Source organism: Theropithecus gelada, chromosome 2, assembly GCF_003255815.1.
Source record: "Theropithecus gelada isolate Dixy chromosome 2, Tgel_1.0, whole genome shotgun sequence".
Lineage (NCBI taxonomy): Eukaryota > Metazoa > Chordata > Mammalia > Primates > Cercopithecidae > Theropithecus > Theropithecus gelada.
The window spans coordinates 120,018,072-120,041,891 of NC_037669.1; the positions used below are offsets into that span (position 1 = coordinate 120,018,072).

The window sequence follows — 23,820 nt, forward strand, 5'->3', positions numbered from 1 at the left end:
TTTTTTTTTTTTTTTTTTTTTTTTTTGAGACGGAGTCTTGCTCTGTCCCCCAGGCTGGAGTGCAGTGGCGCGATCTCAGCTCACTGCAAGCTCCGCCTCCTGGGTTTACGCCATTCTCCTGCCTCAGCCTCCCGAGTAGCTGGGACTACAGGCGCCCGCCACCTCGCCCGGCTACTTTTTTGTGTTTTTAGTAGAGACGGGGTTTCACCGTGTTAGCCAGGATGGTCTCGATCTCCTGACCTTGTGATCCGCCCGCCTCGGCCTCCCAAAGTGCTGGGATTACAGGCTTGAGCCACCGCGCCCGGCAAAATTAGTTCATTGTATTTTTTGTATTTTTTAGTAGAGACGGGGTTTCACCGTGTTAGCCAGGATGGTCTCGATCTCCTGACCTCGTGATCCGCCCGTCTCGGCCTCCCAAAGTGCTGGGATTACAGGCTTGAGCCACCGAAACACAAATCCTTAAACAAAAATCATGTTATCCAAAAGTGGCAGTTATTTTGGCGGCCACATGCAACCACGTAATTACTTTGGTCATACTATTTATCAAATTGTTGGCAAACTTGATGTAACCTTAGATGGTGGGTTTAGTCCCTTCTTATGGTTGGCAGAAGGGCACTGAACTGTTGGGTGAAAGTTAGCAAGTAAGATTATAAGGAAGACACAAAAGACAGTGGCAGAGAGGGTTCATTAAATCTATACATTTTTATGTGAGGACTTGGTAAGTCAGTATAAAAATGAAAAGTTGCTTTTCAGTTGCTTTTGCTTTTAACTTTGCCCCCAACATATAAAGGGAGTGATCTGCTTTACAGGATACTATGCAATGCTTGTTTTCCAACCATGTTGAATAAATACTACTATTTATCAGTAAATACTCCTTTCCAACTTTTTCTTTTCTTTTTTTTTTTTTTTTTTTTTTTTTGAAACTGAGTCTCACTCTGTCAGCCAGGCTGCAGTGCAGTGGTGCCATCTCAGCTCACTGTAACCTCTGCCTCCTGGGTTCCAGTAATTCTCCTGCCTCAGCCTCCCAAGTAGCTGGGACTACAGGTGTGCACTACCACACCCAGCTAAATTTTTTTGTATTTTTTTAGTAGAGACGGGGTTTTCACCATGTTGTCTAGGCTGGTCTTGAACTCCTGACCTCAGGTGATCCGCCTGTCTCAGCCTCCCAAAGTGCTGGGATTACAAGCATGAGCCACCACACCTGGCCCATTTCCAACCATTTTTAAGTAGATTTTTTGACATTAATGTATTTATTAAACAAAAACTGAGAATTCCTTAAATTGATTTGGAATTTTTGTTAATTTTATGTCCTTTTTGTTCTAAAGTGAATTGAAAGTGAATCATGGAAGCAACATTACTTTATATGAATATTATTATTTAACTTATTTTAAGTATATGCATTTTTTTCTGATTGTTGTGTGACTTAATTCAGTTGCTGGTGTGAAATATAAGTAATAAATAATTCTATAAACTGAATTATTTTAAAAGGTATTTTAGGTGATACCACTGCATTTCTATTTAATCTTTTGAGTCATATGTATATTATTTCCAGAATTTTAGACATTATCACAGGGTTTGTGAGGACCTTTGACTCAGTAACAATCATCATATTGGAGCAAAACACAGAACAAAATCACTATCTCAGAAATACCTTAATTCTCCAAGACTGGCTCTTAGACTTCTCCCATCATGCCTTGACCTCTAAAAAGTGCTTTGTTCCTATCTTCTGAAGGAAAGTATATCATATATGATGATGTAACTGATCTAATCAGTGACTGGTAATAGCATTAGTAACAGAAGATCCCAAGTTTTAGTTGCTTAATTTGTACATACTTTTAAATCTTGTCTTAGCCTCAGCAAACACATTTGGGGAAGAAGCAAGATACTTTAAGAGAAATGCAAAGAGGAAATTTCTAAAACACAAGAAATAGTGAGGTTGTAGTTAGTCGTTTTTAGTATAACATTTTAGCGTTTGCCCATCTAAAGCACAATTAAAATTAGGCTACATTCTTTCCAGTATTCTATTTAAGTACCTACTACATACTGCTCTAGTTTCTTAGTACTCTGCAATGTGTATCTTCATTGCTACTGGTTGGCATTGTAACTCATAGGAATTCCAGAAAATTATTAATCTGTGCTGCTTGCAGGTCATTCCTGTGGCCCCTCTTAACCATGCTGGTGTTATGATTTAGTATTAACTCTCGATTAGCATGCCCCTGTTCTTCCTAACTTGTAAAATTTCACATATATTTTCAATTGTGTACAAATTAAGGGTGTACAAATTATAATAATGCATCTCTATCTTCATACTTTGAATGGCAAAAGCTGTTTATGCATAAATATTTTCATTTTAAGTAATATATGAAGTGTAAATACTCTTGATATATAAGTATAGATTTTAAAGATATGGGACTTTATTTTCACATAAGTCAATAGATATCTCTCTAGAACAAAATATTTCATTTAGTAAAGCTTTATAAATTATATTAAAAGGAAGTAGGGAACATGTATTTTTAAACATAGAACAGAAGTGACTTCATTCTTTTTAGACATCAGCAATGTTAAAGTTGATTCCTAATATTTGTTGTACTTTGTAGCAAATGTTAAAAATCATGAGTTACCATGTATAGAATGTGGACTGTCATGTTGATAGATTGTACAATGATAAGCCATTTTTATCTGTATACATTTTACCAATTTATTAACAGGTTGAATATTTGTTTCTTTTTAGAACATTTTATTTATACTGTGAAGACTTTGTTATACCTTATTTGCTACCACATAGATCATATCATTGCTACTTTGACTTAGCATTTGCATCATAAACATAATTATGATGTTTTTTTCAGGCTCCCTTCCAGGGGCTGTCAGTCACTTGAAGAAATTGTTGCTAACCAAGCTCTTGACTCTGTTTCCCTTAGTGATACAAGTCTCTGTACCAGCGCTTTCTGTTAATTACCAAAACTCTCCTGCAGTCAGAGCATGATATCTATAATAGGAGACACTGCAATAAAATGATTAGGCTGTAAAATTTGGAGACACAATTTTTCATTACAACACAATTTGCATGTGCACATGTACGCACATAGCTTTGTATGTTAGTTCTTTTTTCCAAACTCCCAACTCTTAAAAGTATTGTCTGGTGGTGCCTCAACTGTTGGTAACTTTTTTTTTTTTTTTTAATTTACAACTTTTCCAGAACTTGTTTTTGTACTTTAAGGTTTCTCAATTCGATTATTTCTAGTTGAGCTGTAATATGAATGCATTGTTCTCAGGGCTGTTTGTGCTAAAAGCTGAAGCTTCATTATTTTAAAGCCAATTGCCTGAAAATATATTGCAGAATTTTCCCAAATTGTAATACCGTGATACATGCATATAAAAAAATCCTTAATGTCAACACACTTACACTACATGCTAAATAGTCAAGAAAAAAATGGAAACAGTGGCATCCATACCGGAATCTTGCCATATTTTTTCATTTTAGAATAGAATTTGGCAGTCTCATCTTAGAATCCTATCCTTAGATTATATCCGAAAGCATTCCTTTGGCATGGACCCCAAAGATAGTTTTGGAGCCAGGCATTTATGTAGAAGTTCACCAAACGTAGTTAGGGATAATAGATAAATTCATAATGCTCTTTTGGGTACATTGAAATGTTTACATACTGAATTCTATAATATGAACTAGGAACACATTTACTATGAGAAAATATGGCTCTTAAGCAGTGTAAGAGTGAAAATATAAGCATATTTCCATGAACAGTGTATTGTACTGATCAGCAGTTCTCATTTTAATGTCATTTAGGCATAGTATTTCACAGTTGTCGAGCCTTTTTTCTGCTAACATTCAGACAAGTAACAGGCAACAAAGATTTAAGAAAAATTTATAGCGGAAAACCTTAAAAATTGAGACAATTCAATCTATTTAATCTATTAAATTTTTTCTCTGAATTGGGTATATGGCATCATTATTTGATTTTAGCAGGGAACATTTGGATTTAGCTTATGAAACACAGATGTTCTATGGGAACATGGCTTGAAGCCAATATGTAATTTAATGTTTTTCCATTAAACAAACATCTGAACACCAACTTAGCTACCAAGTGAGGTCAAGTGCCTGAAAAGTACTGTATACATCTAATAAGCATGCTTTCTTTCCGTAAAAGATGCATCTTGCGAGACTCCGTCTCAAAAAAAAAAAAAAGATGCATCTTATAGAATGGATACCAGGCTTTCACCTGCTAGAAACATACTTGTTGCCAAACTTTGCTATCTACCACTATTCCCCTCCTTAGAACAGGTAGAAACCTATTTTACAAAAGAAAAAAAAGACAGGTTACTGTATTTATATGAAGTCCCTAAAACTATTTCTTGGTATTGGTAGACTTAAGTTTATCTCAGATCAAGATTGCACTTTTTAAAAAACTCTGGACTATTTTCAGCAATGACTGAACAGCTTGTCACCCATCATAGCTGTGATCTTTTTTGAGGAGTTATTTATTGTGGTTAATATCTACTATAAATAAGCACTCTTGTGCTTGTTACAAAGCATAATGCAAATTACTAGTTCTATACTAGTATAATGAAAATGACTAGTTCTATACTATTATGTACTTTGTCCTCCTCCCCAAAAAGGAAACAGTTTAGCATTGTCTAAATCTAGTGGCACTTTTTTAGTAATACATTTTTTTTCTTAGATACAGGAGAACTATTGCTTTTACTTGCAGAGACTCAAATGTTTTCACTAAAACTTTAAAATTCTAAGATATGTAGTATGGGTATTACTAATTGTGCATTTTACATTTCAAAAATAGTTAAAATTCAGATGTTAAGTCTTTGACTTAAAAAACCTTAAAATGTAGATAATACCCTAACAATAATAGCTTTGTTATATTATTAAAATATATTTGTCTGTTAATTTCATCAGTTGTATTAAATAAAAATAAAGTTAACAGCTTGCACTATTCTTGTATATCTACATCTTTAAAACAATTTCATACCCGAAAATTGTATGACTTAAGTGTATGTCACTTTAAAAGAAAATCTAACTTGTTTTTATTGAGTACTTTTATATTCTAGGTCCTCATGTAGTGCCCTAGCATTATGGCTGGGACTATTAATTTCTAAATATTAGTTTGAGGTTTAGGTACAGTGTTATTTTTAAATGTTTAATGTTTTTTAAACTATATAAAATAGTCACTCAGCAGGTACAAAAGACTAAAGACATTTTCCTCTCTTCATCCCCTTCCTATGTGTCCTTCCAGAGATATTTAATGTAAGAGAGGGCAATGCTACTTCCCTCACCCCTGATTTCCCAGGGTCTGAGGTGTTTCTTTCCTACAAGCTGGAGTTGCTGTTCCCTTTCCACAACATGAGTGGTGCGATAATTCCCTGAAGCAAACGCTTCACCCTTTTGCCAGTCCTCACCGTGTCTAATCCACACCAACTGGACATGTTCATTTCTAGGTGGCTCAGTGGTTTCTTCCTTATACACTGTACCATTCTAGAACATCCCTCTTGCTTCCTGACATGTGAGCCATGCCAGAGATACCATGGCAGTTGTCACCTTGTATCTATGATCATTACAAATACCCATAATCTACCAGATCCACAATGCAAAGTTGGGCAGTAAAAGAAGTACCAGTTAAGGTCTTCTAGCCTCTATCCCCACTCCTTTTTGCCACTTGCAAATTCGGTAGCCCAGTTACCCAGAGGGAGGCATAGGAGGGAAAAAGAAGACTGAAAAGGGCTAATTATGAGTTGTGTCTCTTACAATTTACCTGCATCTTATCCTTCCCCCATCCCCCCATCATTAAATCATTAAACATTCTATCCAAATAGAATGCCCTTCTATGGAACCGCATATTTGGAAACCATACTACCTGTCTAAATTATTCACTCCACTGGGAACTTACAATATCTGTTTCCCACAATACTTGTAGTCATATCAGTTACAACCACTGGGTGTGTATTGGTTCAAAAGGACCTACCTACAAGGTTATATCAATCCATTGTCCAATTTGAGAGGTTTTTTTTTTTTTTTTTTTTTCTGAATCCAGTTAAAATAATTTTTGGCTACACCCAGGGACACTTCCCAGGACCACAATGACTTGTAGTCTAGTGCCCAAGAAAGCCAAAAAGGCCCAGCAGATCCCCAACAGATTCTAATGGAGAAGTTCATCGACTAACATTCATGGTGTGTCTGCATTTTTCCTTCATAATTATGTGAGTTTCACTTAATGTGGCTGTCACTGTAGCTCATTTTAATTGCTATACAATCAATGAGGTAAATCTGTTGCACATATATCAAATATTACCATCCTGATGTTAGAGATTTTCTTTCCAAGGCAAATAGAACTTTGACACAAAAAAAGGGCATTTAGAGCATAAAGAAAACAGCAGTAGCTTCTATAAAGCAGAAATATTAAAAACACTGTGTTACCAGTCCCAAGTGAAATTAAAAACAAACTAGAAAATAAAAAGGTCTTTCTAACTAGAAATTTAAAACCTATTATGCAGTGTACAATGAAAAGGGAAATACAAAAATTAAGGAATTCCTGAAAGATAATGAAAATACTATATATCAGAATCTATGTAAAAGTATTATCAGAGGAAAATTCATTGCCCTACCATCTATATAAATAAAAATGACAGAATGAACATAAATAAATAGTAAATCAAACAGCTAGAAAAATAAACCAAAAGGAAGCACACAGGAGGAAGTAACAATAACAAAAGCAGAAATTAATGAGATGAATAAGAAAAATAGCAAATAGATTAAAATTCTAGTTATTGGAAAAATTAAAATAGATTGATCATTAGCTATTATTTAATAAACATGAAGAAAGCACAAATGCAAAAATGGGAAATGACAAGAAGGAATCACTGATAATGTAGAGGAAATAAAAATAAAACAAAACTCTGCAAATCTATGCACATAAATTTGAAAACCTAGATGATACAGTTTCTTAGGAAAATATGGTTATTAAAATTGACCTCAGTAAAGACAGAAAGCTTAAACTGTAATTTTAATAGAACTACAGAAAGTTGTCAAGAAACTGTCCCACAAAGAAACCAAGCTGGGGTTGCTGTTCCCACAAAGAAACCAACCAAACAAAACGGGGTCCAAATGGTTTCACAGGAGAATTTTACCAAACTTTTAGAGACCATATGGTGCTAACGTTATGTACAATGTTTCAGAATAGGGAAAATAATCTAAATTCTTTTTATGAAGCAAGTATAATTTGATCCTAAACCTGTTAAAAATAACAAAAAATATATTGAAGCAAAAATCCTAATATAATACTAGTTTTTAGACTCAAACACCACATGAAGAAAGTAATACACCAGTGTCTATCAGAAATATAAGAATGGTTCAATATTAGAAAATCTATTAATATAGCTCACTATCATAGGACATATATTAATATATTGGGAAATCTTTTCATAGCATTTACTATATTAATAGGTATAAAGGGAAAAAATAAGGCCGGGCATGGTGGCTCACACCTGTAATCCGAAACGGATGGATGGCTTGAGCCCAGGATTTGAGATCAACTTGGGCAACATAGCGAAACCCCGTCTCTACAAAAAAAATACAATTAGCCAGGTGTGGTGGAGCGCACCAGTAGTCTCAGCTACTCAGGAGGCTGAGGTGGGATGATCACTGGAGCCCAGGGGGTGGAGGCTACAGTGAGCTGTGACTGCGCCTGCACTCCACCCTGGGTGACAGAGCAAGATCTGTTTCAAATAAACAAAATAATTGAAAAAACATGATTTTCTGCATAAATGCTGAAAAAAAATTAGGTAAAACAAGATCCATTCTTAAAAAATCTCTTTAGAAAATAGAGATGTAGGCCGGGGGCGGTGGCTCAAGCCTGTAATCCCAGCACTTTGGGAGGCCGAGACAGGCGGATCACAAGGTCAGGAGATCGAGACCATCCTGGCTAACACGGTGAAACCCTGTCTCTACTAAAAAATACAAAAAAAACTAGCCGGGCGAGGTGGCGGGCGCCTATAGTCCCAGCTACTCGGGAGGCTGAGGCAGGAGAATGGCGTAAACCCAAGAGGCGGAGCTTGCAGTGAGCTGAGATCCGGCCACTGCACTCCAGCCTGGGCGACAGAGCGAGACTCCGTCTCAAAAAAAAAAAAAAAAAAGAAAATAGAGATGTATGAATACTTATTTGATGTAAATGTATTTATGTTTATATATGTTAACATGGTACACCTAACCGCTATGTATGTGTGTATACATATGTATAGACATGTGCATATATATGTGTGTGTGTCTTTGCATAAAATTCCAAAAGCTAGCCTTTTCCGTGGTGGAGAAATGCTGAAGGCAGTCTCACTAAGGTCAAGAACTAGACAAGAATGCTCAATATCTTGACCCCTATTGTTTTGGAAGTATTAGCCAGTACAAGGCGACAATAGAAAATAGACGTATTAAAATTTTAAGAATAAAAGAAAAAATAAGACTATTTTCTGTTTTCAGATGATCTGATAGTATATCTGGAAAATCCCAGATAATCAATGATAAAGCTAACTCAAACAATAAAGTTGTCCATCAAGGTAGCAGGAAATAAAATTAACATGCAAAAATAAATAGTTTCATATATACAAATAATAACCAATTAGAAGACATAATGAAAGGAAAATGTTCAAAGCCTATACAAAGAAAGCTATAAATCACTCCCAAAAGACAGAGTTGACCTGAACAAATTCCATATTATTGGTTGATAGCTAGTTAGTAAGATGATAGTTCTACCTAATTTAATTTATAATTTTAATACAGTCTTAATAAAAATACCAAGTTTTTTTAATGAAGTTAAACAAGTTGTTAATAATGTTCATACAGAAATATGAACGTGCAAGAATCACTAGGAAAATATTGAAAAGACAGAGCTGAGTGGGGACTAGCATTACCAGAAATTAAAACATATTACAAAGCCTGTATATCAAAACAGTGAGGTACTGGCAAGTGAAAAGACAGATCAATGGAATAGAATAGAAGATCCAGAGTCTAAAATGCATTTCTCCAGAGAGCATTTGCCTTTGCTTCTGTCTGGTGTTAACAATTCAAGCACACTTTAAACTACATACTCAGTTTGGAGCTTTTTCATGCTATCTGGGCAGAGCTAATTCAAGCTCCAAACATGTAGGATCATGGCTTGTCATTTCTGCTCCCTAAAAATTATTTTACTTTTCCACCAGCTCAAGCATACATTAAAAAATTATTTATAAAACTATATTTTAGGCCAGGCACAATGGCTCACACCTGTAATCCCAGCACTTTGGGAGGCCAAGGTGGGCGGATCAGTTGAGGCCAAGAGTTTGAGACCAGCCTGGTCAACATGGCGAAATCCCTACTAAAAATAGAAAAATTAGCTGTGCGTGGTGATAAGCACCTGTAATCCCAGCTACTTGGGAGGCTGAAGCAGGAGAATTGCTTGAACCCGGGAGACAGAGGTTGCAGTGAGCTGAGATTGCGCCACTGCACTCCAGCCTAGGCGATAGAGCAAGACTATGTCTCTAAAAAGTAAATAAATGCATACACAAAAATAAAACTATATTTTAGCCATTCGTAAGGTTGTTACATATGGAGGAGTTTTTCTGTATTTTTTTGCTTACTGATCCATTTACTAAGGCTTCAGCATCATATAGATCCAATGACTGAAGTTTATAATATATTAAATACATATCTATCATCTATTGCAATATCTTATATTGAAAGAGCTGGAAAGGCACACTCCCTTTCATTGTTCTAAAGTGTCTTGGCTCTTTTCAGACATTTATTGAGTCGTAATTTAGAATTAGCTGTCAACTCAAGCCATAAATAACGAAATCACGTACTTTGCAGCAACATGGCTGCAGCTGGAGGCCATTATCCTAGGTAAATTAATGCAGGAACAGAAAACCAAATATTGTACTTCTCACTTATAAGTGGGAACTAAACATTGGATACTCATGGACATCATGGAATGTTCTCAACACACAAAAAAATGAAAAATGTTTGAGGTGTTTAATATCCAAATTACTGTGATTTGATCATTACATATTGTATCCATGTATTAAAATATCACATTATCCCATGCAATATTATATATAGAAATATATACAATGATGATGTATCAGTAAATTTTTACAAAATAGACACTGGGACTACTAGAAGTGGGTAAGGGTTGAAAATCTAACTATTGGGTACTATTTTCACTACCTGGGTGAAGGGATCAATCGCACCACAAACCCCACCATCATTATATATACTCACGTAACAAAACTGCACATGTACCCTCTGAATCTAAAATAAATGTTAAAATTATTTTTTTAATTAGCTGTCAAATTTTTTAAAAATAACTGTGGGGTATTGACTAGCATTGTGTGACTATATACATGTGCACACGCGCAGTTTGGGAAGAACTGAATTATTTACAACTTTTAGTCTTCCCATCTGCACATTTCTCGTTAATATTCTTAAGTTTTGGGGGTTTTTTTGTTCTAATTGACATATTTTTCCCTCATTACAGTTTCTAATTAGTTAGTTATTTGGCGATTACTAGTTATTGTGAAACAGGTATGTTTTCATATCCTCTTTGTACAAATGGCTTAATAGTGCTTAAGGAGTTTATTGTCAAGACATGGAAGACTGCTAAAGACAAGCAAAATAAGAATTATTTCTGCTCCTCAGCTTAGGCAGCCCTTGAGGAGGAAATGCCAATGGCTCCCTTCTATCTCTTTAATGTTTGGAAAAAGAAATGTAATTATTGTGGCTCTTAAGGCAGACAACTAAAAAATCTTGTTGAAATGGATTTCTTCTAGGAATTCAGGGCCTCTCTTCAGACTCCACAAGTCATATGCTCTATTAAAGCATAGTTTCCACGATAACTACTTGCTGGCATAAAGGCCATGAACAGTTCTTACTTTCTGGGGTCATTCTTCAAATTAACAACAAAGTCCACCCCATCCCATACCCCTACCCCTAGGTATGATAATTTCATCTCCACGAAAACGTATTACTGCTAGACTCAAGGGGTTTAGCATGCCACCCTTCTAATCTGATGTCAATTTACAATACTTCAAAGCTCAAAAGCTACTTTTTCCTTTTGTCAGCAAGACACTTCCACCTTCGTATGTCTTATACATACTGATAGGTCACAGCAAACATTCATTGAATTTTAACTGGGGAGCATTTTGGATAGAAATCAAGAGACCTGGGATTAACTCTAAAACCCATGATAAATTATACCAAACGAATGAACAGGAAGCAAGCACTACGTGTTTTTCTCTTTAAGACAGAGTCACGCAGGCTGGAGTGCAGTGGCAGATCTCCACTCATTGCAACTTCCTCCTCCCAAGTTTAGCAATGTTCCTGCCTCAGGCTCCCGAGTGGCTGGGAATACAGAAGCGCACCACCACCCGGGCTAATTTTTTTTAAATTGTTTGTAGAGACGGATTCTCCCTATGCCTATGCTGCCAAGGGTGGTCAGGAACTCCTGGGCTCAAGAGATCCTCCGGTCTCGGCCTCCCAAAGTGCTGGGATTACAGGTGTGGGCCACCACGCCCATATATATATATAAATGCTTTTTTTTTCAGAGGACCTGGTCCCCGAAGAACCGATTTCCCTCAACAGTCATTTAGAAAACGAGGACCACAGACAAAACACAAATAGAAATAACTTTTTGGCTGGAGGAGTATAACTGCAATAAAAGAGGAGATCCCAAAGCAACCTGAGACACTGTCTTGCCCTGATTGGAAAGGGGATTCCGGTGATTAGTGAAAGATGACCCCTGCATCCCTCGCGTGCGTCCGTATCCGGGAGCAGCCACTTGGTAACTGTAGGGACCACTGCGATCAATCAGCTTGTACAGCCAGGAGCAGAAACCCGGGAGTCAGTTCAACCACCGCCACCCGCGTGCGCCCGCGGAAAGCCGATTCCGTACTGGCGTCGGGCCGCGCACTGGTTTCCTAGGTTACCGGCCTCCGCGCTCCTCTTGCTTTCTTTTCCTGGAGGCGACAATCTGACGTTCTCAGCGCGTGACGCAGCACGCTTTGGTATAAATACAGACCGCTCGGTCGTAGCTTTCTCTCTGCTCGCGCGGCCGATTTGCAAAATGGCGCCGGTGAGTGAGCGATGTCTTGGTGGGAGTGTTGTGCGGCAATTTAATGATTTTTGCTGTAACGAATCTTGCATCTGTCGAGTGGGGACGTCTCAGTCGAGATAAAGGGAGTGGAGTAGTAGAGGCTGGGTCAGAAACACAACCAAAACGCGAGGATCCTGAATTGTTTTTCGAGACTCCTGGCATCTGCCATGCGGTTTAGTGGAGTTGGAGCTGGGCTCGGAAATGGTTTAGAATGGGTGGTTTTGGACACGTGGGAAAGAGGGAGGCACAGCTGTAAATTGGCCGGTGGTACTGCAATCTGAGCCATTTATTTACTGCCTTGCGCCTGATAATGCTTTTGCCACTCTGGACTGGGTAGGAGAAAGGTGAGTAATCCGGCCGGTCTGACGACCTGTGCTCCAGGCCAGAGGGAACTCCGAGGCGCTCAGCTCCCGCGATGGCCGACATCAGGAAGTTTCTGAGAACTTTCAGTTGGGGAAGAAGCTTCTCTGTGAAGTAATTTTTAGAAAAGTAAAAGCCTAGATTCCGGCAATGTGAAATGAACATGCTTCAGATATTGTACTTAAGTCATTAGTAAGGGAACCAGTAAGATGTTAAAATGTTCCTAAGAATATCTGAAAAGCTAGGTATATATGCGTAATTTACAGAAAAAGTTAGGATAAAATTGCTGGGCTAGCTACAAAACTGCGTAATGCCCAGCATGGCCATAAACCCTACAGGGTTATCTGTTCCATTAGACAGAAATTGTTTGTGTCTCCCAAATTAACTTCTGCGCCAACTGAGTGATTTTCTTTTGGTACATGTTACCGTGCTACCTGAGAAAGCAAACTAAGGTGTAATACTTGGTAGCCATTTGGGTGGATCTAAATTGGAGGTTATCATCTGATAAATACTGATTTGTTTATGTTCCAGTGAATGTACATGGTTACTGGCTACAGCAACATTTTGCTTATGTAGCCATATAATATGGTCTTGGTATAAAAGGTTTGGATATGGAAAATTTAAGTTCCACGGTGTTGGCTTTTTTTTTTTTTTTTTTTTTTTGAGACAGAGTCTGTCCCCCAGGTCGGAGTACAGTGGCATGATCAGGCTCACTGCAACCTCCGCTTCCTGGGTTCAAGCAATCCTCCCGACTTAGCCTTCTGAATAGCTAGGATTACAAGCATGCATCACCACACCTGGCTAATTTTTGTGTTTTTACTAGAGATGGGGTTTCACCATGTTGGCCAGGCTGGTCTCAAACTCCTGACTTCAAGTGATCCTCCTGCCTCAGCCTCCCAAAGTGCTGGGGCCGCGCCTGGCCTTTATTTGGTTGTTTTTAAAAATTTTTTTTCTTTCTTTCTTTTTCTTTTTTTTTTTTTTTAACCGAAGTCCTCTTCCCTTGCCTATAACAACGTAAGAATTGAATTTCCTAGACATAGATGGATGGAATCCTAGCTCTGGCACTTAACTGTGCTTGGGCTAGGAGGTTTACTAATCTATTTCCATCTGCAGTGGGGTGGCAGTAAAGCACGATAGTTTAAAATTGAACATCGGTGGTATGGAAAACAATGAAAGTCCATAACCTTTTGACAACTTGAACATATTAGGACTTCGTTAGAGGTTCACATCAATCCCGGGGTCGGTGGGGTTTTTTAATTTTTATTTTTGTTACATTTCTGTATATGTAACCTCACCGTACATTGTACGGATTGCATTGGTACAAACTTTAAAATTGTGTATACCAATTGAATAAATTATTTTATATAGCTACATAATTATTTCACATTTATGTAGCAGAAAGACAAGAAGCCCAAAAGGTCAACCTGGAAGTTTAATTTGGACCTCACTCATCCAGTAGAAGATGGAATTTTTGATTCTGGAAATTTTGTAAGTATCATTCTACTTGGCTCATTTTTATAATCCGAGTTATTTATAGTGGTTTAAATATGTAATATTTGATAATAACCTAAGCTCTATTCCTAGGGTACCTTCCCTAGTGAATATCTAGGGTTCTCTTCCCTAGTTGTGCATTTTTTCTGTTTTAAAATAGGAGCAATTTCTACGGGAGAAGGTTAAAGTCAATGGCAAAACTGGAAATCTCGGGAATGTTGTTCACATTGAACGCTTCAAGAATAAAATCACAGTTGTTTCTGAGAAACAGTTCTCTAAAAGGTTGGTACCTTTGCAAATTTTAATAAAATTATAGTAGTTTTTGGAATATTTCATAGAATATGTAATTATTACATGTATTCTGTTTATATGCAAGAATAAATAAGAGCTTACTAAAGGCCTACATAAATAGGAAATTCAGTAAATGAGTGCCAGTTGCTGATTCTAGTTGTAAGTGTAATTTATTGCTAGAATATAGGGCAGTTGTGTCCATGGTCCCAGTCCCGTAAATTACAGGCCCTGTAAATCCAAGTTGTATGTAACCTTTAATGCTGAGTACTTTAGTATTTGAGTGTGTTAAAAGAAACATGTCTAATGTGTACATAGGAGGATTGTCTCAATGATACAAACCTTTTCTTAAAATTTTTTAAGGTTTTAGTTATTTATTCAGGAGAGGTAGCTGATCAGAGGCAAAGTCTTAACATCTTGCTGCTAGTTTTTATTTGTTCAATTTATTCATCATATATTAAATACTTCATGGGCAGCATAGGACTGGGTAACTCAACAGTGAACCAAGCAGGCAGTTTAACCACCACCAAGAAACTTCTAGTGGAGAAGGGAGAGAGTGAAATGGAATTAATCAAGCAGTGATAAGTGCTGTAAGGGCGTAAAGCTAGTTGCAAAGTTTTTGGGTAAGTTGATAAGTTGTTCAGGAAATGAAATGCAGAAGTGAGCCTTGCAATTGGGGGATAATTGTTACAGGCAGGATGAACCAGAAGCCTGGTGGATTAAAGTAATAGTAACAAAGCCAGTGTGTCTGGGGTGTAGTGTTTTGGGAGGAATGCATGAGGTGGGAGGGTGTCTGGGGAGCAGATCTTGAAAGCCATGGGATGTGTAAGGGGAAGCAATTGTTTATTGTGGCTGAAAAAGACTAGGGTGATACATCTGGTGGAAACTGAAGATATAAGAGCTGATTTCAGTAAGAGACGATGATGGCTTGGACTAAAGTGGTTGCAGTACATGTTAACTGAGATTATAATCACTAAGGATTCAGAGATAAAAATGTAGTAGCTGTCCTCAAGGATCTTACAGATAATCAGATAATTACTATGAAGTACAACTCTGATTACATTAGATGTAGAGAGGGCCTAAGAATTTTCAGAGAAGTTGAGACTTAATGAGCATAGTAAGAATTTAACCCTATTAATAGGTTCCCTCTTGAGCCAGGGTGGAATTGGGAGTTAAGGGGCTTAATAGTGGTGAAGCAGGTGTTAACGTTTTCACATATATATACACACACACATAATATATTTGAAGAGTAAAATCATATTGCTTAAATAATTTGGCTGTGGCAGTATGACAAGAGGATGCTACCCTAACAGTCTTGCACAATGCATAGTGTGAAAGGAAGGATGAAATATTTTGGAGGAAGCTAGGTACAGAAAAGATGAAAATGATGTATATTTTTCATACAATAAACCTTTACATAGTAGGAATTGTATTTCTTAATGAAATTTATGTTTTTATGTTAAAGGTATTTGAAATACCTTACCAAGAAATACCTTAAGAAAAACAATCTTCGTGATTGGCTTCGAGTGGTTGCATCTGACAAGGAGACCTATGAACTTCGTTACTTCCAGATTAGTCAAGATGAAGATGAATCAGAGTCGGAGGACTAGGCAAAGGCTCCCCTTACAGGGCTTTGCTATCAGTGAATAAAAAATATTATACTCTTAAACTTTTGTCTCATTCTTTTATTTGAGTATGCTGTTTACATGATTTTAATTTCCATCTGATAATTTCTATCAACAGTATTTAAATGGCTTATAGCTAGTAGAATTTTTTTCCCAGGATTTCCAAAATCTTTTGTGTACTCAGGTAAAAGTAGTGTTATATAGGAAATCTTTTTTTTAGACAGTCTCGTTGTGTCTCACAGGCTGGAGTGCAGTGACTCAGCTTCCCAAATAGCTGGAATTACAGGTGTGTACCACCATGCCCAACTAATTTTTTGTACTTTTAGTAGAGTTTGGCCATGTTGGCCAGCCTGGTTTTGAACTCCTGACCTCAAGTGATCTATCCACCTGGGCTTCCCAAAGTGCTGGGATTATAGCTGTGAGCCTCCGTGCCTGGCCAGGAAATCTTACTGTAGAACAATTGTTTATATAGCTGTATAAAATGTATATGATTGTCTTGGCAGTCTCAAATATCATTTTGAATAGTTTGTAAATGTAATCTCAAGTGCTTAGAGCAGTTCTTTCATGTAAGTTGCTCTGTGTTACTCTTCTGCTTCAGAATTCGCTCTTCTAGTTAGCCCAAAGACGCTGGGTGTGAGTCTTGCTGTAAACCAATGTTTAACTGCCGATTAGAAAGCCCTCACTGCCCACCTTGTAGGAACCAGAAACTCAAAACCAAATCTCAACTCAGCTACTGAATCTACTGTGGTCCTTGTCTGAAAAATTAGTTCACTTGGTTGGAAACTTGTCTCAGACTATCTTCTCTTTCTCAAAAGCCCCTACCCCTACACTGGAATGTTGGTTGTCTATTAAAACTTAAAAGTGGATGGACCCTTTCTCCCGAATAAAGTGACCTTTGAAAGCTCTAATCGAAATGGTTTGGCAGAATCCATACTGCAGGAGATTGGGGAAGATGAGAATGATGTGCCTTTTTATACTACTGAGCCTGATGCTGCCACTGCTTCAGGTACTTAGATGAGTCCTGATGCCAATAGAATTGTATTGCCAAACGTATCTTGACAGTTACAACCTAATCTATGCATTAATTGGTTTGGGAATTGCTTGAAATGATAGTTTAATTGTTTTAATGCATTTTCCTAAAAATTTAAGTGCTCCCATCATCTTCGTGCAATACCTCAGTGCAGCAACTCCTTGGTTCTTGAATGACTCAACTTCCTAACTTGGCTCTACCCCATTTTTTCTATTTTTCATGTTTTTCACAAATAGTTAACCAGGTACCTACTACTGTGCACCGCTGCAGAGCATTGAGGATGTACGTGATGGTGAGTAAAAACACCCAGCCTACTCTGCTGTGTTAGTATAATGAGGGAAACTGATCAAATCACATGCGAACAAATTTGCTGCTACCAAAGGGAGGGCTTAATAAAAGGAATTTCATCTGGGAAGTCAAATGAAGTTTATAAGCACTTTGTAGAACAGGAAAGGTAGACAGTATCTGGGAAGGGGAAAGTAGGGTGTTCCAGACAGAGGGGGGAGCACTTCTGAAGTTCTCAGGGCATTGGGAGTCTGGTTGGCCAGAGTACATTCTGGACTAAATGTGATCATGAGGATAATCTGGAAAAGTAGAAGCTAGCCAATGCAGGACTGAAGTCCATGTTTTCATCTTGAGAGCAATGGGAGTAATGAAAGTAATGTGACCTGATGAAATGAGCATTTTGAAAAAGATCAGACTGTATTGTGGAGAATGGACTTTTTGTTGTTTTGTTTTGTTTTTTGAGAGGGAGTCTCGCTTTGTTGCCCAGGCAGGAGTGCAGTGGCATGACCATGGCTCACTGCAACCTCCACCTCCCAGGCTCAAGTGATTCTCGTGCCTCAGCCTTCCGAGTAGCTGGGATTACAGGCGCCTACCACCACACTTGGCTAATTTTTGTATTTTTTTAGTAGAGATGGGGTTTCACCATGTTGGCTAGGCTGGTCTTGAAATCCTGACCTCAAGTGATCCACCTGTCTCGGCCTCCCAAAGTGCTGGGATTACAGGTGTGAGCCACCGCACCAGACCTGTTCTCAGTATTTTACATGAATTGACTCATTTATCATCATCATATTCTTTTGAGATAAGTATTAATAATATCCACATTGGCAGCTAGGGAAAATGAGGCACATAGAGTTAAGTAATTCATCCAAAGTCACACAGTAAATTATGCAACCCAAAGTTGAGAAAGAGGGTGGCTTTGGGAAATTGGGCAGGGACAATGCAAATTTTAAGGTTAAATTGCATTTAGGAAATAATGAACAATGAGGATGGGTGAAATTGCCTATGGAGAGCAAATGAGAATCAAGTGTTGGCAAACACCAATTGCTGCTTCCATTCTTTTCCTAGAGTGATCTTTCAGAAACACATCTGATATTCACATGTTTAAAATTCTTGAAAGCTAATTTAGGATTTAATATTTATTGTGTGCCAGGGGCTGGGTATATTATGTCAAGTAAGATATTCATGCCTTTAAGGTATTGGCAGGTTTGTTGAATAATAGAATTTATTGAGGGCTACTGCAGGCTAGGTACTGTTTTGGATACTGAAGTAAACAAAATGGAAACTCCTGCCTTCATGAAGATTACAATCCAGTGGAGGAAGACAGAAAATAAAATAAAGTATATGTTACATGGTGGTAAATGCTATGAAGAAAAATAAAGGAAATAGGGAATGTAGGAAGGAAGGTGTGTTGCATCTATAAGAAGGATGAGGGAACATCCTCACTGTTCCCCTCCTCACTTTACTGAGAAAGGCTCATTTGAGTAAAGACCTAAAGGAGATACTGAATCTCACCAAGTAGATGTCTTGGGGAGAAGCATTTCAGGCATAGAGAATAGCAAGTACAAAGGCCCAAAGGCAAGCACCCCTGGTATAATCAAGGAACAACAAAGAGGTCTCTGTGACCTCAGCTGACTGAATGGTGGAGAGTAGAGAGAAGTGAAATTAGAGAAGTAAAAAGAGGTATATGTGGGGTGTGGAGAGTGGGATGATGGTATATTAGTTATTGATTACACTAAAATGTAGCCACTTGAAACAAATATATCTCACAGTTCCTGAGGCTCAGGAATTGGAGGAGCTTATCTGCATAGCTCTGGTTCAGGGTTTCATGAGGTGGCAATCAAGCTGTGAGTGTGTGCTGAAGTCATGGAAGAGTTAGCAAACTACTGCCTGTTTTTATAAATAAGATTTTCTGGGAACACATTAATTTGCATGTTGTGTATGATGGAAAAATTGAGTAGTTGCAATATAAACCACATGGCCTGCAAAGCTCGAACTATTTACCATCTAACTCTTTAAGAAAAAGTGACTTGACTGAAGCTGGAAGATCAGCCTCCATGCACACTGACAGGGCTGTTGGCAGGAGAATTCAGTTCTCCAGAATTCTTACTATGTGGCCACTGTGTGGCACTGCTGATGACATGACAGCTGGTTTCCCCCAGAGCAAGTGATCCAAGGAAGAGGGAGAAAGAAACCAAGATGGAAGCCACAGTGTCTATAACTGAATCTCAGAAGTAGCATGCCATCACCTTTTCGTTATTTTACTGATCACATAGACTAGTCTTGGAAGAGAATGACAAATACCAGGAGGTAGGGATCATTTTTGGGGACCGTCTTGGAGGCTGGCTACCACTGAGGGGATATCAAGTAGGGAGAGCTCTGTAGGCTATTACAAGGGCATCAGCTGTTTTTCTGAGTACAGATAAAGTACTGGGGAGCTACAGATAGACTTGAACAGAGAAATATAATGATCTGATGTATTTTAGATTACAGTGAAGTATTTTGTTAGTCTATGACAAGAAGGAATGAGAATGCAGAGAATCTCTTAATCTTAATCAGACTATGCATTTTAAGAATGTGACTTCACGGTCGTGAAGCTGACTTTATTCTGAAGGGCTGAAAGATTCTTAGATTTTCTTGCCTTGCACAGTCTTTGCAACAGCTGGGAAATTTTTTGTTTTGTTTTTAACTTTTTATGGTTTTTATTTATTTTTAACTTTTTATTATGAAACACTTCAATTATATATGTAAGTAGAAAAAATGTGTTTAATCTATATTCCTTCTACTCCCACATCCCCAGATTATTTTGAAGTGAGTTCCCAACATTTTATCATTTCATCTACAAACGTATGCTTATATCTCTAAATGTTAGTATCTAAAAGATAAGGACTCTTTAAATATGAGTACCATACCATTATCACACCTATAACAAATTAACAATAATTTCCTATATTACCCAATGCCCACTCAGTGCTTAAATTTCCCCAAATATCTGGTAATTTTTAAGTTGGTACAAAGCACAGTTGTAATAAGGTACACAGTTGTAATAAGGTACACAGTTGCAATTAAATGTCTCTTAACCTCCTTTAAAAGTTTGCCCTCACTCTATCTCTCTCTACTCCCCTACCCCAATTTATTTGTTTATCACACTGGGTCATTTGTCCTGTAGAATTTTCCCAATTCAGATTTTCATAATTCCCCTCCCCACAGTGTCATTTAATGTGACCCTCTGTCCACTGTATTTCCTAAAAATTGATGACCAGATCTAGAAGTTTGATCAATATCAGATTCAAGTGATATTTTTTTACCTGAATACTTATAAGTTCCATTGTGCATATCTATTAAGAAGTATGTAATGTGTAGTTTCCTCTTCTGTTGTGTTAGCAGCCATTGATGACCATTGCCTAGATCATTGTTTCCCTAAGGGTTGCCCAATGGTAATATTCTATCATTCCTTTTTCACTTAGTAACTAGAATACCCCTATAAAGAGGTACTTCTCATCAACCCTGAGGTACAGTTCTCATAAGAAAGGTAGGATAAATGCTTGCTTCTTTTCCTTTGTATTATAATTTTTCTAGTTAATTCCCAGTCAGATATTCTGTAAAGGTGATCAGTGAGGATTTTCTTTTGTTATTTGGTTTTGTTTCAGTTTCTTTGTTTTAGGATCATATCGAACCTATGATGAAAAAGATATGTTATATTCTAATCCACTGTAGTTACTCTTACTAATATGCAAATAGTCTCATACTGAGCCAATAGGAGCCTCTTCAGGTTGGCTCTTGTATCCTTTTAACATTATCTTATTTGGATTTTATTGCTTATTTGGTTTCTGGTATAATAGGATGCGCTAGGCTCTTGCAAATTTCCTGCCTCAGATCTGAAGTCATCCGTTTTTTGTTTGTTTGTTTTTTGAGAAGGTCTTGCTCTGTCACCCAGGCTGAGTGCAGTGGTGTGATCTTGGCTCACTGCAACCTCTGCCTCCCAGGTTCAAGCGATTCTCCTGCCTCAGCCTCCTGAGTATCTGGGACTACAGGCATGTACCACCATGCCTGGCTAACCTTTGTATTTTTAGTAGAGATGTGGTTTCGCCATGTTGGCCAGGCTGGTCTTGAACACCTGACTTCAAGTGATCCTCCTGCCTCAGCCGCCCAAAGTGTTGTGATTACAGGGGTGAGCCAGTGTGCCCAGCCAGGAGTCATCCATTTTTACAAGGAGCTCTGGACTATTTTCTAGGTGCTGGAGATGCTTGTCGTTACTGGACTGGTGTTTGTTTCTAGGCCTTTTCAGTGGACAGAGTGAAGGAATACAGTTTTGTTCTTAAGAGGAAATGATACGTTTATACAGATGCTTCCAATTCAAAATCAGGACAAAAGAGTTTTTATTTCATCGATTGTATGACCACATCTCTTTTTTTCCCATGGTGAAAGTTCCGATTCTCAATGACACCAACACAAATGCTCATTTGCTTTATCTCACAATGTACATATAACAGTCTAAATAAAATAATACCAACATAATTACCTATGATACAATTACTTTACAGCTTAAGATTGTTTTGCAGTTCTTTTTGTCCTTATGGTATATCCCACTGGAAATGAACAAAATTTCATGTTTTAAAGTCACTAGAAATGATTCATCTCTGTGTGGGTATAGCACAAGCTTGATGCACAGAATCATGTGTTTCATTTTGCTTTTGATTTAAAAGTTTGCTTAAGCCCACTTTGTGTTTTATAATTCTGTAAAATATTTACAGGATTCTAAAGTCCAATCTACAAAACAAAGTATATGTAGAAAAGCCTAGTTTCTCTGTTTGCCTCCTCCATTCTGTCTCATCCTTCCCCATGCAGGTGCCATTTAAAAAGAAAATTATGGTTCATCCTTCCATTGAAAAATATATATGTATCACTAGTTAAATGATAGTTTATTGTACTCACTTTTCTTCGTATTGCTTCTGTTTTCACTTAATAATACTCTGGAGTTGATCGCTCCCTTGTGGATGTACCATCATGTATTCAACAAGTTCCTTACTGATGGGCATTTGTTTCCAGATTTTTTGCTACTGTAAATAGTGCTGCAATTGAAAGCCTTGTGCACACGCCTTTTCATATTTTTGCCATTGTATCTTTAGAGTGGAGTTTTTTGTTGTTGTTTTTGTTTTTGTTTTTTGAGACAGAGTCTTGCTCTATTGCCCAGGCTGGAGTGCAGTGGTGTGATCTCAGCTCACTGCAGCCTCTGCCTCCTGGGTTCAAGCGATTCTCCTGCCTCAGCCTCCCGGGTAGCTGGGATTACAGGTGCCCGCCACCATGCCCAGCTAATTTTTGTATTTTTAGTAGTAGAGACGGGGTTTCACTATATTGGCCAGGCTGGTCTCGAACTCCTGACTGTGTTATCCACCCGCCTCGGCCTCCCAAAGTGCTGGGATTACAGGTATGAGCCACCGCGCCCGGCCCCTAGAGTGGAGCTCTAAACATGAGACTTAGAGGTCAAAAGATAAATGAATGTGTAATTTCTAGATATTGCTGAATTTCTCTTTACAGGAGTTGTAGCATTTTGCTCTCCCACTAGCCCTCCCACCAGCAATCTATGAAATCTATTTTCCTAGATTTCATAGATAACGAAATAACTTTGTCCAATTTGAGGCTTTTTATCTGACAGGTGAGACATGGTTTTCAGGGTAATTATACTTTGCATTGTATTTGTGAGTAAGGTTGAATGTCAATAAGGGTCATTTGCTTATCATTCTCTATGAGCTGCCTGTTTATATCTCTAATATATATCTGTGGAATTCTTGTTTCTATTTTTAATTTTTTACTTTTAGAAGCTCCCTCTATATTAAGGCTGTTAACTCCTTGTGTGTGATGTAAATTACAATTTCTTTTTTCAGTTTCTCATTTGTCTTTTTCCCCTAGTTATGGTATTTTTGTTCTTTAACTTTTTTTTTTGAGACAAAGTCTCACTCTGTTGCCTAGGTTGGATCATGGCTTACTGCATCCTTGACTTCATAGGTTCAAGCCATCCTCCCATCTCAGTCTCCTGAGTAGCTAAGACTACAGGCACACACCACCATACCTGGCTCATTTAAAAAAAAAAATTTGGGTAGAGATTGGGTCTTGCTGTATCGCTCAGACTGGTCTTGAATTCCTGAGTTCAAGCAATCCTCCTGCCTGAGCCTCCCAAAGTGCTATTATTACAGGTGTGAGCCACCATACCCAGCTGCTATTTTTCTTTTGTTTTATTACTAGTTTTTGTTTTGTTTTGTTGTTGTTTGGGTTTTGCTATAGAAGCATTATTTTTATTTTTATGTAATTAAATCAATTAACCTTTTTCTTATTGCTATAGTTAGAAAAGCTTTCCCCATTATCAAGTTATAGAATTCATTTATGTTTTCTGCTAGTATTTATATATTTTTATCTTAAAACATGTGGTCTCTATTCTATTTGGATTTTATCCTGGTTTACAATTTGAGAAGTGGATCCAATTATACATTTTTCTCATGTGACTACCCACCTATACCATTACCCCCTGGTGAAAAAGTTCCCAGGAAGCTTTGCTTAGCATAGGTTTTCCTGCTTACCGTCTGGAAACCCTTGTATGTGGTCATGC

The 23,820-nt window shown here is 37.7% G+C and overlaps 1 protein-coding gene across 2 annotated transcripts; it reads left to right on the plus strand.

Annotated features, from left to right (window-relative positions):
* Positions 1–12,027: 12,027 nt before the first annotated feature.
* Positions 12,028–17,350, plus strand: RPL22L1 (ribosomal protein L22 like 1). Of its 2 annotated transcripts, none has more exons than XM_025376460.1 (4): positions 12,028–12,119; positions 13,896–13,988; positions 14,152–14,273; positions 15,745–17,350. In XM_025376460.1, exons 1-4 carry the CDS (start codon positions 12,111–12,113, stop codon positions 15,887–15,889), a joined length of 369 nt encoding a protein of 122 aa, XP_025232245.1. In that variant the 5' UTR covers positions 12,028–12,110; the 3' UTR covers positions 15,890–17,350. The 2 variants fall into 2 exon arrangements, with proteins under 2 accessions (XP_025232245.1, XP_025232246.1); XM_025376461.1 differs by having other exon boundaries at positions 12,059–12,119; positions 13,899–13,988.
* The last annotated feature ends 6,470 nt before the right edge of the window (positions 17,351–23,820 follow it).

Excerpts from the sequence above, each read along its gene's own strand:
- RPL22L1 (XM_025376460.1), top strand. Across the intron at positions 13,989-14,151 it reads TTTTTGATTCTGGAAATTTT|GAGCAATTTCTACGGGAGAA; the intron begins GTAAGTATCATT and ends GTTTTAAAATAG. Across the intron at positions 14,274-15,744 it reads GAGAAACAGTTCTCTAAAAG|GTATTTGAAATACCTTACCA; the intron begins GTTGGTACCTTT and ends TTTATGTTAAAG.